The sequence below is a fragment of the Rhinopithecus roxellana genome, chromosome 10, assembly GCF_007565055.1.
Source record: "Rhinopithecus roxellana isolate Shanxi Qingling chromosome 10, ASM756505v1, whole genome shotgun sequence".
In the NCBI taxonomy this organism is placed as follows: Eukaryota; Metazoa; Chordata; class Mammalia; order Primates; family Cercopithecidae; genus Rhinopithecus; species Rhinopithecus roxellana.
The window spans coordinates 65191536-65209008 of NC_044558.1; the positions used below are offsets into that span (position 1 = coordinate 65191536).

Consider the following 17473-nt stretch of genomic DNA (forward strand, 5'->3'; position numbering starts at 1 on the left):
ATCTATACTTTTAAGAAATTCTTTTTTTCTCTTACTCTGCTTGTAAGAAAAAAGAAAAAAGAAAAAAGAAGGAAATTCTTTAAATCTCTCAGCTTGTAGTCCTTGAAGGAAGATTTGTACTTTAAAATTGATGGGCTCAACTCATTCAGGGCAATAAACTATAAAAGTATTGGGGAAAGTATAAAATGAATATGTTGTAATCCATGATTTTTAAAAATATAATCTTATAGGGAAGATAGGAACGTATGCAATTTTAACAGATTTATATAAACAAATTTTTAAAACTTAAAGTAAATAGTATTAAGTGATATATGAACTTTGGAAGTTAACGAATCAAGAGAATACTTCCAGTTAGGGGAAATCAAGGAAGGCTTCATGAAGAAGGTAATATATGACTTGGACTTCATTGGGTGGGTTGGGTTTGGTTTTGCAAAAGAAATATTCTCTAGAAGGAAGAATGCAGGCAAGGGCAGGGAAATATGAAGGCGTAAGAATAGGATCTATGAAGACACTGATATATATGCAGAATAGCAAATAATTTTTCTGACATAATGGCTCAGAGAAAGCAAATAATAACTGAGAAAGGCAAGTATAAGCAAAATGATTGTTACCCTCCAATGCCAAGGCAAGATTTGGACTTAAATCTTTAATAAGAACAGCTGAAGTTTTTGATATTAAGTTGACATGATCTCTTCTGTGCGTTAGATTAACCTAGGATAGAACCGATATAATATGTACGCATGAAGGCAGGGGCAAAGATAGAGGAAATGAATGCTTGAACATTCTTAAGAAATCTTCCAGAGCAGGTAAAGGATCATCGGAGGGTAGCTTAAGGCAACTAGGACAGAAAAGGGCCTTATTGAGAGTAAGGGAAACTTGAGCATTATGGGCAATGGAAGAACTAACAGGACAATTTCTTTTTTTTTGAGATGGAGTCTCGCTTTGCTACCCAGGCTGGAGTGCAGTGGCGCGATTTCTGCCCGCTGCAACCTCCGCTCCTGGGTCCAAGTGATTCTCCTACTTCAGCCTCCCGAGTAGCTGGGATTATAGCAGGGATTAGCCATCATGCCCGGCTAATGTTTTTATTTTTAGTGGAGACGGGGTTTCAACATTTTGGCCAAACTGGTCTCAAACTCCTGACCTCAGGTGATCTGCCCACCTCAGTCTCCCAAAGTGCTAGGATTACAGGCATGTGCCACTGCACCTGGCTGACAAATTATTGATATTGGAGTAAAGGCTTTTACTGGGCTGGGCACTTTGGTTCATGCCTGTAATCCCAGCTCTTTGGGAGGTCGAGGTGGAAGGATCGCTTGAGCCTAGGGATTCAAGACCAGCCTGGGCAACATGGCTTAATACATGGCATCCTAATACAAGTTTTCTAGAGGGAGAGAACTAATAGGATATAGATACATAGATAGATAGATAGATATACAGATATATATGAGTTTATTAAGTATTAACTTACATGATCACAAGGTCCCACAATAGGCTGTCTGCAGGCTGAGGAGCATGGAGAGCCAGCCCGAGTCTCATATCTGAAGAACTTGGAGTCCAATGTTTAAGGGCAGGAAGCATCCAGCACTGGAGAAAGATGTAGGCTGGGAGGCTAGGCCAGTCTCCCCTTTCACGTTTTTCTGCCTGCCTGCCTTCGAGATGGCAGCTGATTAGATTGTGCCCACCAGATTAAGGCCTTTCCTAGCCCACTGACTGAGATGTTAATCTCCTTTGGCAACACCCTCACAGAAACACCCAAGATAAGTACTTCGCATCCCTCAATCCAATCAAGTTGACACTCAGTGTTAATCATCACAATGGCAAAACTTCATCTCTATAAAAGACAAAAAGCAATGAACTTAGTTGGGCATGGTGGTATGTGCCTGTAGTCCCAGCTAGTCTGGAGGTTGAGGTGAGATGATCACCTGAGCCTGGGAGATCAAGGCTGCAGTGAGCTGTGATGGCACCACTGCACTCTATTCTGGGTGACCCTGTCTCCAAAAAAAAAAAAAAAAAAAGGTGGGAAGGCTTTTATTACCATTAAGTGCCAGAGGGATTAGCTCAAAAGCATAGGTAGAAAACTTAGTTACAGAAAGGATGGTAGCTGATAGAGAAGAAATTCAAATGAGAGCTTTTAAAGCATTTGTACGTTTCTTTGTTTTAGAAAGGATTCTTATATAGATACTTTAAATCAGTTGTCAGGACTCAAATACTTACACAACTTGGACAGGTAGCAAAAATGAGTGAAACAGTGAAAATACAGATGCAAACATGGTGTAAGAGGTGGGTGCTTGCAGCTTGTGAAGTGGATGGCTGCTGCTCAGCTCTAATCAGTCATTGCTTAGGTGTTGCATCCATAGTTTCAAGGCAAACCCTAAATTAATACTGTTATGTACAGTTTTTGATTTTTTAAAATATTGGTTGTAAAAAGGACCAGAATCAGGAATCAGAGCTGGTTTCCGGACATTGTGTGACCTCTTCTTTATATAAGTAGACAGTATTTCCCCATATTGGCCAGATTGGTCTCGAACTTATGACCTCAGGTGATCCGCCTGCCTGGGACTCCCAAAGTGCTAGGGTTACAGGTGTGAGCCACCATGTGTAGCCCATATACTGATTTTTAAAAAATCATTTGCCTGAGAATATCTATATGCCATTCATTGGCTAACAAACATTTATTGGGCATTTATCACATGCCAGCCACTGAAAATACATCCATATCCTTAAAATTGAATGATAAGGAAAGTGTTCACACAAAAACACTTGTTTTCTGTTGAAAAGTGTTGAAAGTGTTCAACAAAAACAGTCTATGTAAATTCATGTGCTCCTTAGTTAATATTTTTGATATAAAAATGCCCAATCCTAACACACTACTGCTTGTACAAGTTATGGAGAGAAGTATTACATAAGAGTCTTTTCTGTTATTGGAGAATCAAAAGAAACTCCTGTCTTAGCTATGCTTCTTTTGCCTCAAGTTACAAAGGTACAGTAAAAAAGGACCGTACGCACTTAAGCCCTTACACAGCCTGCCTAGGCTCTAAGGGCACCAAAAGTCAGAAAAAGTTGTTTGGACAGAAGAAGGATAAAAACAACCACATAGAGAAAAATTCAGAAGAAGCTAATATTAAAATATACAGGGAACATACTGCTTCAGAAAGTGATAAAGTTAGTAGTGAGACACATGCTGAGCAAAGAAGCTACTTTTAGGATTTAGGTATAGGTCTAAGTGGAGCTAAACAAAGGAGAAAAACTGTGAGGGCAAGTTTTGGGGTCACTAGGAAAGACTGCTTTATTATGCATACAGATACGCTATTTACACATGTGGTATTAACCTGAAACACTATACTAGGAATTACCAAACTATGCCCTACTCCTATTTTTGTAAATACAGTTTATCAGGCTCATTTTGTTTATTCATTTTCTATTATTGCTTTCATGCTACAACATCAGAGTGAAGTAGTTGCAATAGAAATCCTATCATCTGCAAAGTCAAAAGTAAAATCTGTTTGCTGTATGGCCCTTTACAAAAAAAAAAAAAAAAAAAGTTTGCTGATCCCTAAGCTATACAGATATACTGCAACATCTATCTCCCTTTAGTTAAAAAAAATTGATAAAAGTGTTTCCTTAGTTAGTTCATGTATAGTGGAATATGGGAACATATCACTGAAATATACATAACTGAGTCTCTTTTATCAGATACAAACACTTAAGGGTATTAAAACCTCAATATTCATGCTGTCTATTAAAAATGAAGGATGGGGCCAGGCGTGGTGGCTCATATCTGTAATCCCAGCACTTTGGGAGGCTGAAATGAGGACTGAGGCCAGGAGTTCAAGACCAGCCTGAACAACAAAGTGACACCCCATCTCTACACAATTTAAAAATATTAGCCAGGGCCACGCACGGTGGCTCACGCCTGTAATCCCAACACTTTGGGAGGTTGAGGCGGATCACCTGAGGTCAGGAGTTTGAGACCAGCCTGGCCAGCATGGTGAAACCCCATCTCTACTAACAAAATATTAGCTGGGCGTGGTGGCAGGTTCCTGTAATCCCAGCTACTCGGGAGGCTGAGGCAGGAGAATCACTTGAACCCGGAAAGCGGAGGTTGCAGTGAGCTGAAATCATGCCATTGCACTCCAGCCTGGGCAACAAGAGTGAAACTCTGTCTCAAAAAAAAAAAAAAAAAAAAAAAAAAAAACATTAGCCAGGTCTGGTGGTGCATGTCTGCTGTGGTGTCAGCCGTTCACAAGTCTGGGGCGAGAAGATTGCTTGCACACAGGTGGTTGAGGTTGTAGTGAGCTGTGATTGTGCTGCTGCACTCCAGCCTGGGCGACAGCATAACCAAGACAGTGTCTCAAAAAAAAAAAAAAAAAAAAAAAATTACACAGCATTTATTCATCAATATGTTAGACAACTTAGGATCACCAGATAGTTGAGGAAAGCCAACAGCACAGAAGGGGAAGCATCAAGAAGAAGTAACAAATAACTCCAGAGGAAACAGAGAGGATTCCCTGGACAGAAGAGCACCAAACAGCAGAGCAGTTAAATTCCTGTGTAGTTAGAAAGATTCAAAAAAATACTACAGTCATGAAACAATAACAGACTAATGTGTAATTGGGCAATAAGAATGTGTCATTAAAAAAAGATGAAAGTTAAAAGTCATTGAATGGGCTAAGGAATAAAATAGGTCCAAAGATGGTAAATTGGTAGAATTTGCAAGTTAGTGATCCGGGAAATAAAGTTGATAAGATACTTCAGGAAGTACCCAAAAATAAGTGGAACGTTAAATATCACATTGAAATCAAGAAAGATGGAGGTCCAACATTTTTCTAATACAAATTTTAGCAAGAAAGAACAGAGGCTAGAAAGGAAGAAAGAGTTAACAAAAAAAGCAGAAGAAACTCTCCTGAACTGGAGAAAGATAGGTCTTCGACCAAAAAGAATTCTTTTAGAGCCAGCAGAATTAATCAAGATGAACCTTGCCTAGACAGATCCTTGTGTGATGTCATAACTAAATTCTTGGACAGTTTAATGGTGATGGAAGAGTAATAAGTAAATCATTCAGTGGTTTTTCTTGTTGTTTAACTGTGTAGGGTAGGTGTCATTGTCCTTTTCCTTTTATGAATGATTTTTCCAAGGTCCGGAGAGTAGAGACATAGTATCAGACTTGCATAATATTTTGGTATTCTTGTTTGATTATAGTTTTGTATTTTAAAATGCCGGTCATTTGGCAGCAGCAGACTTCAGTACTATGCAGTTTCCCCCAAATACTTTGGACTAGTCTAAACTACCACAGTACTTTGCCCAAATGTGTTATATAGCACTTGTACAGTAATTTATTTGCTAGACCTCTTTTATTGGACTGAATTCCTTTGGGAGGCATTTAGTAAAAATGTGTCAGATAATGCTGGGCTATTATATTGTTTACTGACCATGTTCTTCCTAATGTTGCTGAATTTGTATATTTTGCTAATGTCTTCTGCATATAACATACCGCTTACAGGAACTAGAAGATAACTGGTTTATAGAAAACTCAAGGAAATAGCTAGAATATTGAGGCAGGTAATACTAGTAATGACCTTTTTATTTTTAATTTAATTGGTTGACCCAAAATGAAATGAAATATGTTCTTGTTATCTGCTCTGCAGATATCCTTTCAGCCAACAAGTTGGAATAGAGAGAAGGCAGCTCTGTTGAGGCAGGTAACACTGGTAATGACCTTTTTATTTTTAATGTAATTAGTGGACCCTAAGCCTAAGAAGTTCTGAAATCCATCCTTTGATATCCACTCCCTGGTGGTCTGATTCAGTCTCATGGCTTTAAATGCCATCAATATGTTAATTCCCCGAATTTTATCTCCAGCTCAGATCTCTTTTTTGAGCCGCAAACTCTTAAATCCAGCTGCCTGCTTAACAGGTCCACACGAATATGGAATAGACATATCAAACTTAATATTCCTAAAACGAAACTTCTGATTTTTGGTTATCCTCTGGCTTGCTCTCCCAAAGAAGATAACCTTACTCCTCCTGCTGTGTTTCCCATGTCATTTAATGATCAACAGCCTTCCAGTCATTTGAGCCAAAAATCTAGGTCATCTTGTATCTTTTCTCATTCCCACTCCATATTCAATTTTTCAGGAAATCCTGTTGCTTCTACCTTCAAAATTCATGTAGAATTCTTCTTCTCAGTATCTTTATGGCTCTCATCTTCATTCTTGCATCATATTCTCTCTTCTAGATAATGCAGTAACCTTTTAACCGAATTCCCAGTTTCTACCCTTCTCCCACTATAATTGTCAATACAGAGAAACTAAAAATCTCAGATCATGTTATTCCTTGCTCAGAACCCTCCAGTGGGTTCTCATATCACTTAGAGTAAAAGGCTAACATATGTCATATCCTACCACCCAGCCAGTGCCTAGAATGTAGCCATAGGATAGGGCCTTTTTCTACCAAAACCACTATAAAGTCTGAAAGAGATGATTACTCCATATAGTGAACAAACCTTAACACAATGCAATAAGAAATATTGAAAAAACAAGGAAACAGAACACCACCAAATGAATGCAATAATTTTCCAATAATCAACCCTCCCCAAATGGAGATCTATGAATTGCCTGTCAAAGAAAAATCAGAATAATTATTTTAAGGAAGCTCAGTGAACTACAGGAGAACACAGACAACTCAATGAAATAAGAAAAGCAATACAAACAAAACTAGAAGTTTAACAGAGAGGTTGGAATAATTAAAAAGAACAGCGCAACAGAGACTGTTAACAGCAGAACTGATCAAGCATAAGAAAGAACTGATAAACTCAAACACTGGATATTTGAAAATATTTGATCAGAAAAGAAAAAGAATGAAAAGGAGTGAAAAGCCTACAGATTTAGGGACATCATCAAAAGAGCTAACATTTGTAGAATTCAAGGAGAATAGAGAGACACAGAAAGCTTGTTTAAAGATTTAATGTCTGAAAACTTCTCTAATCTTGGAAAAGAGATAAACACCCAGACACAGGAATCTCAAAGGTCTCCAACTAGATTCAACCCAAAGAAGACATATCTAATCAAATTGTCAAAAGTCACAGAGAATTTTAAAAGCAGCAAGATAAAAAAGGATCCTCACATGCAAGGGAACTCCTTAAGCCTATCAGTGAATTTCTCAGCAGAAATTTTGCGGGTCTAGAGAGAATGGAATAATATATTTATTTAAAGTGCTGAAAGAAAAAAATTGTAAACCAAGAATACTTTATCTGACAAAGCTGTTCTTCAGAAATTAAGGAGGTATGAAGACTTTCCCAGAAAAGAAAAGCAGAGGGAGTTAACCACCACTAAACCTGCCTTACAAAAAAATGAAAGAGAATTCTTCAAACTGAAATGAAAGGATGCTAATTAGTAACATGAAAACATATAAATTATAAAACTCACTGGTAAAATGCTGTCATTGAGGATACTGCTAGAGCTCTTTCTGGTCTGTGAAGCAAATTTTGATTGGTCTAGAGCTTTGGTATAAAGCTTATACACACATTATGTTATTGGGGTCCTCTCAACAATCCTGTGAAATATGTAGAGCACGTAATATTCCCTATTTGCAAATGAGAAAACAAAGACTCAGAGAAGATAATGGACTTGCTCACAGTCATGCTGGTGGAAAATGATAGGGTGGCAGAGTGGAGATTCTACTCCAAATGCACTGCATCAGTGGTTTCCAACTATTTTGACTGCAACTTAAAGGAAGAAGTGCATTTTAAATTTTGACCCAAAATGTACACGTCTGCACGCACACACAATGAAAGCAAAAAAAAAGAAAAAAAAAAGAGATACATTCTGTAGCATCAGGGACTGGTTTTGTGACAGACACTTTTTGCACAGACCAGGAGGGTGGTGATGGTTTAAGGATGATTCAGGCTCATTTATACTTATTGTGTACCCTGTTTAATAATTATGCAACTCACCATAGTGTAGAACCAGTGGGAGACCTGGGCTTGTTTTCCTGCAGCTAGATGGTCCATCTTGAGGGTATGGGAGACAGTTACAGACCACCAGGCATTAGATTCCCATAAGGAGCAGATAACCTAGAATCTTTGTGTGCACAGTTCACAATAGGGTTCGTGCTCCTATGAGAATCTGTTGCTGCCTCTCATCTGACAGGAGGCAGAGCTCAGGTGGTAATGCAAATGATGGGGATATACATCTGTATCCACCATCTGTAAATACAGATGAAGCTTCGCTCACCCACCTTTCACCTCCTGCTGTGTGGCCCAGGTCCTAACAGGCCACAGACTCATATCAATCTGTGGCCCAGGCATTGGGAACACCTGGACCAAATATGATCTACTTATACTTTGTTTCCTTACCTCTGTGGGGAAACATTTTCTGCTTTTCCCATCCTTCACATGTGTTCTAGCTACATTGCTTTCTTCCTATTCCTCAAACTTCTGCCTTAGGACCTTGGCACTGGCAGCTTCTTCTGACCTTCAGACTCTTCCCTCAGGTATCTGCATAGCTGATTTCCTTCCTACTTAAAATCATTGCTCACATGTCACCTTTTCAATGACACCTACTATGACCATCCTATTTAAAATTGTAACCCTTTAATCCCTGGGTAGTCTTAACCTGTTTTACTTTTTACCATAGCACTTAAACTATCTTCTAATACATAATTTATTAATTTATTATTTTTATTGGTTGTCTTCCCCTTCTAGAATATAAGCTCCATGAGGGCAGGGTTTGTTTGCTTTGCAAATTGATGTATTCATAGTGGTCAGTATAATACCTAGGAATAGATGGATCCCTAACATTGAATGGATAGGATGAAAAGATTAGTAAAATATTTTTTGAAGTAAAAGCTGCTTATGATGTTTTGTTATTTTGTTGTTAATATTGCAAATTTTTAGAGTATAATAATGCAATATTCAAATACAAATATCAGTGTGCGTCCCATAGACATAATTTTTATATCATCTGCTGTTTTGGATTCTTATTTATTCACTTAGATAATTGAGTTGATAGTATTAGTTAAGTGCAACAACTGTTAATGAAATGTCTACCATGAACTAGCACTGGAAACACAGATCAGTAAAATAGCCTCTGTCCTTGAAGAGAATTGGCTCATGGGAACAAATAATTACAATATATTATAATACATGTAGTCAAGGAAAGTTTATATGTTTCTAAATTGAAAGTCAGAGTAGTCTCTTGGCTATTCTTATTGATTATGTCAAAGGAACCAAATGCCAACCTTACAAAGTCCAATTAAATAATGTTTCACCAGCCTTTATATTTCAGTAAGGCCTTTTATACTTGTAGAAATAAGAAAACATTTTTGAAACTCCAAGAAAATGATTAGAAGTCTACTGATTTTATTGGTTTTGGCTTTGTTATCTCTTTGAAGGAATAATTGTTAGAGAGGTTATCAGAGACCTTTGAGTATTTATAGTTACTATGAGAGTTCAGGTTGTAGGTTTTGTTAATGAAAAAATCAGTCCTCTTGAACCCTGCCACTGTTTTATCAACTAAATTTATGTAGTATTCTAAATCTTTTTTTTTTTTTTTCTTTTTGAAGTAGCGTATTTCCCTGACCCCTTCATGGGACTCATGACAGGGGTGCCTTACTCAGCCTGCTACTCTCGTGGGAACTGGAGTGCATAAGCACTGAAACTGGGTTGCCATTTTGGTGTCAGCAGGATCAAACTCCACTCACTTGGACCTGCTGTGTTCCACCTCTTACAGGAAGGAGTGTACAGGTGAGCAGGTGCAGGAGCCAGAGCGAGTGCTTTTTGGGCACTGGCAGGAGCGAACTCCGTGGAGGCTCTGTGGCAGCGTCCAGGCGGGGTGCCTGTGACTCCTGAAGCCCCAGAGGGCATATTACAGTGCTCTTTTAGCTCTGCTATCTGTGTATGGCTTAACTGTTAATAACAAATCAGTGGGCCCTCTGCCTTTTCACATGAGACGGCTGCCTTCCACCAATGAGGGCAAGGGGCCAGTGTGACAGCCTTTTGTATCTACACTTGTGGCTCCCAAGCTCTTGTCCAGTGTCCTTGGAAAAAATGAGGCTACATGAACAAATTGAAAGATGGTAAATGTGGGGGATTTTATTGTCATGAAAGTGGCTCTCAACGGGAAGGGGAGCTGAAAAGGGGATGGGGCAGGTAAGTAATCTTTCCCTGAAGCCTAGCCTTCTCCGACTGGATTCTTCTCTGAAGTTACACTATCAGGCTGTCCCTCTGAAGTCAAGCCGCTTCTCTCCAGTGTCCAGCCATATTCCCCAATGTCCAGCAGCTTCTCCTCTCTTAGGGCTGAGTCTGGGGTCTTCATAGGCATAAGATGGGGTGGGGCAGGACAAGGCCATGGGTGGTTTAGGAAAAGGCAACATTCGAACGGGAAAACAGGGATATAAGTTCTTGTTTTGGTCTGCCATTTCACGCTTTTCAGCTTGAGGGTGGGGCTTTTGCCAGGGACCCGCGCTTTTCTGCCTAGAATTTCTATACCCCCGTCCCTGTCAATTTCAGCAGTGTTCACAGCATCTTCACCAGGAGTAGATTCTGTCTTCAGTAACCACTTTCTTTGTTCATCCATAAGAAATAAGTCCTCATTCATTCAAGTTTTATCTTGAGATTGCAGCCATTCAGTTACATCTTCAGACTCCACTTTTAATTCGAGTTCTCTTGCTGTTTTCACCACATCAGTAGTGACTTCCTGCACTGAGGTCTTGAAACCCATAAAGTCATCCATAAGGGTTGGAATCAACTTCTTCCAAATTCCTGCTAATGTTGGTATTTTGACCTCCTCCTGTGAATCACAAGTGTACTTAGTGACATTTAGAATGGTGAATCTTTTCCATAAGGTTTTCAAACTTTGCCCAGATCCATCAGAGGAATCACTATCTCTGGCAGCCTTATGGCCTTACTGAATGTATTTCTTAAATAAGAAGACATGAAAGTTAAAATTACTCCTTGATTCATGGGCTGCAGAATAGATGTCGTGTTAGCAGAGATGAAAACAACATTAATCTTTTCGTACATCTCCACCAGAACTTTTGGGTGAGCAAGTGCATTGTCAGTGAGTGGTAATATTTTGAAAGGAATATTGTTTCTAAGCAGTAGTCTCAACAGTGAGCTTAAAATATTAGTAAACCATGCTGTAAACAGATGTGCTATCATCCAGGCTTTGTTGTTTTATTTATAGTGCACAGGCAGAGTAGTTAAAGCATAATTCTTAAGGACCCTAGAATTTTTGGAATGGTAAATGAGCATTGGCTTCAACTTCAAGTCATCAGCTGCATTGGCCCCTAACGAGAGAGTCAGTTTGTCCTTTGCAGCTTTGAAGCCTGCCGTTGACTTCTCCTCTCTAGATATGAAAGTCCTTAATGGCATCTTCTAATAGAAGGCTATTTCGTCTATATTGAAAACCTGTTGTTTAGTGTAGCCATGTTCATCAATGATATTAGCTAGATCTTTTGGATAACTTAACTGTGGTTTCTCCAAGTAGCACTTGCTACTTTATCTTGCATTTTGATGTTATAGAGATGACTTCTTTCCTTAAACCTCATGAACAATCTCTGCTGGCTTCAAACTTCTCTTCTGCAGCTTTTTCACCTCTCTCAGCCTGTATAGAATTGAAGAGAGTTAGGGCCTTGCCTGTATAATTAGCCTGATCTTCTATCCAGACCACTCAAACTTGCTGTATATCAACAACAAGGCTGTTTTGCTTTCTTATCATTTGTGTGTTCATTGGAATAGGACTTTCAATTTCCTCCAAGAACTTTTACTTTGCATTCACGACATGGCTGTTTGGTGTAAGAGGCCATGCTTCTGGCTTTTGACATGCATTCCTCACTAAGCTTAATCATTTTTAGCTTTTGATTTAAAGTGAAATATGTGGCTCTTCCTTTTACTTGAACACTTAGAGGCCTTTGTAGTGTTATTAATTGGACTAATTTCAATATTATTGTATCTGATGGAATAGAGAAGAGCCAGGAGAAAGAGAAATGGGAGAATGGCAGATGGGTGGAGCAGTCAAAACCACATACATTTCAGTTAAGTTAGTTGTTTTATATGGCTGTAGTTTGTGGTGCCTCAAAATGATTACAATAGTAATATCAAGGATTACTGATCACAGATTGCTGTAACAGATATTTTAATGTAAAGGTTTGAAATATTTGAGAGTTACCAAATTATGGCACAGTGACACAAAGTGAGCACATGCTGTTGGAAAAGTGGTACTGATAGACTTGCTTGCTGCAAGGTTGTCACCAACTTTCATTTTGTAAAAAAGGCGGTATCTCTTTGTGCAGTAAAGCGAAGCACAATAAAACAAGGCATGCCTGTAGAAAAGTAATACATATTCATGGTAAAAATGGAAATATACAGAAGAACAAAGAGTATCTTATTATATAATGTTCCATCACTCACATTTCCCACCTCATGTTGTGATCCTCTTTCCAGTTTAGTATATACAGATCTTCATTTTTAAAAATTACCTCATGATATTCTATTGTATGTCTGTAATATAATTTAAGGAAGCTTCTAGCCATCAACATTAAAGTTGTTTCTAGTTTTTTTCATCAAATTTATTACTTTGTTGGATTTGTTTATTTATATATTTCTGTGCATTTGTATATCTGTGGGAGAATTTCTAGTCTTGAAATTGCTGGGACATATTTTTAATTGTCCTCCAGAAAATTGTCCTGATTTGTATTCTCATAACAAAAGTACGTGAGAATATCTATTTCCCCACATTCTGTCCCATGATGCATTTTAGCATACTTTTTAGTTTTTACCAATGTAATACTAATTTATTTCATTAGTAGTACTTATTTCATAAGTAGATTTATGCATCCTTTCAAATTTTAGGCAATCTCATGTTTAACCTTGCTCTTACTATTTTTCTTCACTTGGAATATTTTTTTCTTCTTTCATTTTTCTCTGAACCTTTACCATTCTTCAAGCCCATATCAAAATTTGTTTGTTTTTCTTTTTAATTATTGGATTTCTGAATAACCTCAGACTAAAATGATTTTTCCCTCCTAATAAACTCAGTGCTTTATTTCTACTTGTCACAATTTTATACCAGTCCTAATAAATATGATTTTTTAATTTTAGGATTTGCAGATTTACAGGATGGCTGCACATTAATGGAAAGAGAAGCATAAACCTATCTTCTTTCATTATGGAGGGAGGTTTGGCAGATGGAGAACCTGATCGAACTTCGGTGAGTAGTTCCAATATGACATAGTAGGATTCTATGATAGTAAGATTACTACAGATAGTAAGATTCATCTGTAACTGTGAAGTGTTTGATGTAAGCCAGGGTTTTGTTTTTAAAATATATTAAAAACAAAAGTGTTTTTAAAATAATGCTTTAACTCCTTGAGAATTACAGATACCTTAAATGATATGAAAATTACAGATAGCTAGCCAGGCATGGTGGCTGATACCTGTAATCCTAGAACTTTGGGAGACTTGAGACGGGTGGATTACCTGAGCTCAGGAGTTCAAGACCAGCCTGGGCAACATGGCAAAACCCTGTCTCTACTAAAAATATAAAAATTAGCCAGATGTGGTGGCACATGCCTGTAGTCCCAGTTACTCGGGAGGCTGAGGCACGAGAATTGCTTGAACTCGGGAGGTGGAAGTTACAGTAAGCCAAGATAGCACCTCTGCACTCCAACCCGAGTGACAAAGTCAGACTGTCTCTTAAAAAAAAAAAAAACAAAACGAAAATTACAGATAGCTTAAAGCTTGTTGGAGCACAACCCAGTTTTCTGAATTTCTACTCCACCCTCCTCCTCTTATTTTACCTATACTCCCAGCCATATAGTGAAGGACATACTGATAGAATCATTTGTTTTCTCCCAAAACCTTTGTCTTAAGTGAAATCAAGAGAATGTTAACATTTGAGGAAATTAAATGCCTCCAAATCTCAAATCACATGCAGCTATGAGTAATAGCGGGAATGAAACAGTTAAAATAATTAAGAGCAATTGCCATATATATTCTTTTTATAAAAATGTAAAGTTTTTTTTTTTTTTTTTTTTTTTTTCTGAGACGGAGTCTTGCTCTGCCGCCCAGGCTGGAGTGCAGTGGCCGGCTCTCAGCTCACTGCAAGCTCCGCCTCCCAGGTTCACGCCATTCTCCTGTCTCAGCCTCCCGAGTAGCTGGGACTACAGGCGCCTGCCTCGTCGCCCGGCTAGTTTTTTGTATTTTTTAGTAGAGACGGGGTTTCACCGTATTAGCCAGGATGGTCTCGATCTCCTGACCTCGTGATCCCCCCGTCTCGGCCTCCCAAAGTGCTGGGATTACAGGCTTGAGCCACCGCGCCCGGCAAAAATGTAAAGATTTAATAAACATTTCTGCCCTGTGATCATAATTGAATTATATTCTGAAATTAAGTAGTGGGTAACAGGAAAAGTATACCTTACCCAATACATTTAAAAAAGAAATCACTAGTAGGATGGACTAAATGATGATGTGTCATTTTTTTCTCACTGTACAAAAAGATTTTACTCCAGAATAATTTCATTTTCAGTTATCTTATTGCATCTTGAGTGACTCCATTATATATTTATGTATAGATTCTTAGCAGTGTTTCTGTTACCTAAAGTAAAGGTGCCCCCTTCAGTAAAATGTAGTCAGCTGGTAGCTTTATCATTAGGTGGTGGATTGTTTAACAAATTTACATTGTTGGAATAAGTTAGAGCCCAACTTTTCTGTCTTTTATATTACTGTGGAATTGAGAGTCACTATTAGATTGAAGTGTTTGTAAATTTTAATTTAGTGAATGTCCTTTGTTCAGGCTCCAGTATAGGAACAGTCTAATGATTGATAGCAAAATGCAGTTTTGCTGACTTGTATTAACTTAGTCTCAGCCTTTCTTGAATTTCTGATTCAGTGTTGTTTGGGGTTCTTAAATGATCAAAAAAAGTTAAACTTTAAAATAAGTTGTTAGTAGAGAAGAAAATGGGTGTGGAAATAACTTGGCTTATGAAGAAGGCTGTTGTCATGTTGATTTAAATGGAAAACGGATGGTAAGTTATTTTATTTTTACTATAATTTCAGAAGAAAAGTTAAGATTAAGCCTTGTTTGTAGAACTTACGTTTACTTTATCATAAACTTAACCTTTTTTTTTTTTTTTTAAATCTAATGGACCGTCTTAGATTCTTTCAACTCAAATACTTTTGGTCTTCTAGTGATATCAAAAATATCAGTAGTAACTACAGTGGCTGTTTTTAAGTGTATGCTTTGTTAGACTGTCCTCACAACAGCTGTTAAAGGTAGATATATGTTTATCCTCACTTTTTGAGGTAGGGAAATAGGCTCAGGGAAGTTAATTATCTTCTCTAAGACTTTACAGCTTAAGCGATAGAACTGAAATCTGTCTGTCTCTGAATACTTTACTACTAAGATGTTGACTAACATACCTATATTTTTGAATAGAGTGTCTTAAAATTTGTTGTTACCTTTCAAAGTATGTGTCCAAGTAAATGTTACTACATTTTATTACCAGACTCCTTTGGTTAAAGTAATAAAGTTTTAGTCATTTCTGGAGTGCAGTGGCGTGATCTCTGCTCACCACAACCTCCGCCTCCCTGATTCAAGCGATTCTCCTACCTCAGCCTCCTGAGTAGCTGGGATTACAGGCATGTGCCACCATGCCTGGCTAATTTTTTGTATTTTTAGTAGAGATGGGGGTTTCTCTTTGTTGGTCAGGATGGTCTCAAACTCCCAACTTCAGATGATTCATCTGCCTTGGCCTCTCAGAGTGCTGGGATTACAGGCGTGAGCCACTGCACCCGGCCTCAGTCATTTACTATTCCAAATTTTTTTGATATTGAGAAGTTAAAAGTTGTTTAAAAAGTAGTGAGAGGCCAGGCACGGTGGGTCACACCTGTAATCTCAGCACTTCAGGAGGCTGAGGCGAATGGATCACCTGAGGTCAGGAGTTTGAGACCAGCCTGGCCAACATGATGAAACCGTGTCTCTACTAAAAATACAAAAAAATTAGCCGGACGTGGTGGCAGGTGCCTGTAATCCCAGCTACTGAGGAGGCTGAGTCAGGAGAATCACTCGAATCCGCGAGGCAGAGGTTGCAGTGAGCCGAGATCACGCCACTGCACTCCAGCCCGGGCAACAAGAGCGAAACTCCGTCTCAAAAAAATAATAAAAAAAAAAAGTAGTGAGAACAGTTTTTTCTTATTCATTAGGATTCCTTCTGTGAAATATTTTAGCTAATTTTAGAGAAAGTAATACCGATAATTTCAGTGTAAACTACTGAAATATTCTGTATTTGAAACTAACATTGAGGTCCACTTTCGAGTTAGCTATAAAATAGTTACCTTTGAACTGCTCGGTCTAAGCTAGTTACTGTTTAGATCTGGGAGAAGTGGATCAGAACATGAGCTCTGTAAGACATTTAGCTACATGTTAAAATCTGAGCCCTGTCACTTAGTTGTATGACCTGGGTAATAAATTCTCCAGGTTTCCAGTTTCCTTATAAATAGAGATAATTATAATATCTACCTCCCAAAGTTATTTTCAATATTGAGAAAATATGTCTATGAAGTGCCTATTACAGGGCTGCACATACTGTAAACATCCATTAAATAAAAGCAACTTTTTTTTGTTAATGTAACTATTAATATTAAGCCTTCTCTCCAAAAAGATAAATAATTAAAAGTCAGGAGAGGCCTGTGATGATTCGGTGATTGCTTCACACTAGAGTAGTTGGAGGAGCTTTCTTAAGAGGACATAAACTTTGAATTGCACATGAACGTAGGGATCATAGGATTGAAAATGAGCAAGGAAAGCATGCCAGATGAGAGAATAGTGAGAGGCAAGGCTAAATAGGGAATTAATTGTTCAGTTTATTCAGGGTATAATTAGTAAAAAAAAATTAAAGATAGAAGTAAGTGACTGATGTCTAGAGGAATAATGATGGATATGCCAGATAGAGACCAAATTTATGGAAGACTTTAGGTGCTAGACCAGGGATTTTGGACTTGATTCTGTAAGTAATGGTTTGCCATTGAGTATTTTAATGTAGATGAATCTGAAAGCAGGGTATAAAATTATTTGGAGGAATGAATATTAAGAGAATATTACAAGACCAGGCGCAGTGGCTCATGCCTGTAATCTCAGCACCTTGGGAGGCCGAGGCGTACGAATCACCTGAGGTCAGGAGTTCAAAACCAGCCTAGCCAACATGGTGAAACCCCGTCTCTACTAAAAATACAAAAATTAGCCGGATGGGGTGGTGGGCACCTGTAATCCCAGCTACCCTGGAGGCTGAGGCATGAGAATTGTCTGAACCTGGGAGACTGAGGTTGCGGTGCACTGAGATCATGCATGCCATTGTACTCCAGCCTGGGCGACAAGAGTGAAATGCTGTCTCACAAAGAAAAGAAAAGAAAAGAAAAAGACTATTATAGTGATCTTGGTGTGAGGTTGTGAAAAAAATCTGACTTTATTATTTTTGCTTTC

At 38.3% G+C, this 17473-nt stretch overlaps 1 protein-coding gene across 11 annotated transcripts in view; it reads left to right on the forward strand.

Annotated features, from left to right (window-relative positions):
• Nucleotides 1–17473, forward strand: part of OSBPL8 (oxysterol binding protein like 8) — a 211942-nt gene that overhangs the window by 56003 nt on the left and 138466 nt on the right. For 9 of the 11 annotated variants that reach the window (XM_030938778.1, XM_010362636.2, XM_030938780.1 and 6 more), the window contains exon 2: nt 13096–13204. In XM_030938778.1, coding sequence (XP_030794638.1) covers nt 13163–13204 — 42 coding nt within the window. In that variant the 5' untranslated portion in view covers nt 13096–13162. Of the gene's footprint in view, nt 1–9557; nt 9739–13095; nt 13205–17473 lie in introns of those variants that run through there. The other 2 variants (XM_030938779.1, XM_030938785.1) reach the window with 2 other exon arrangements.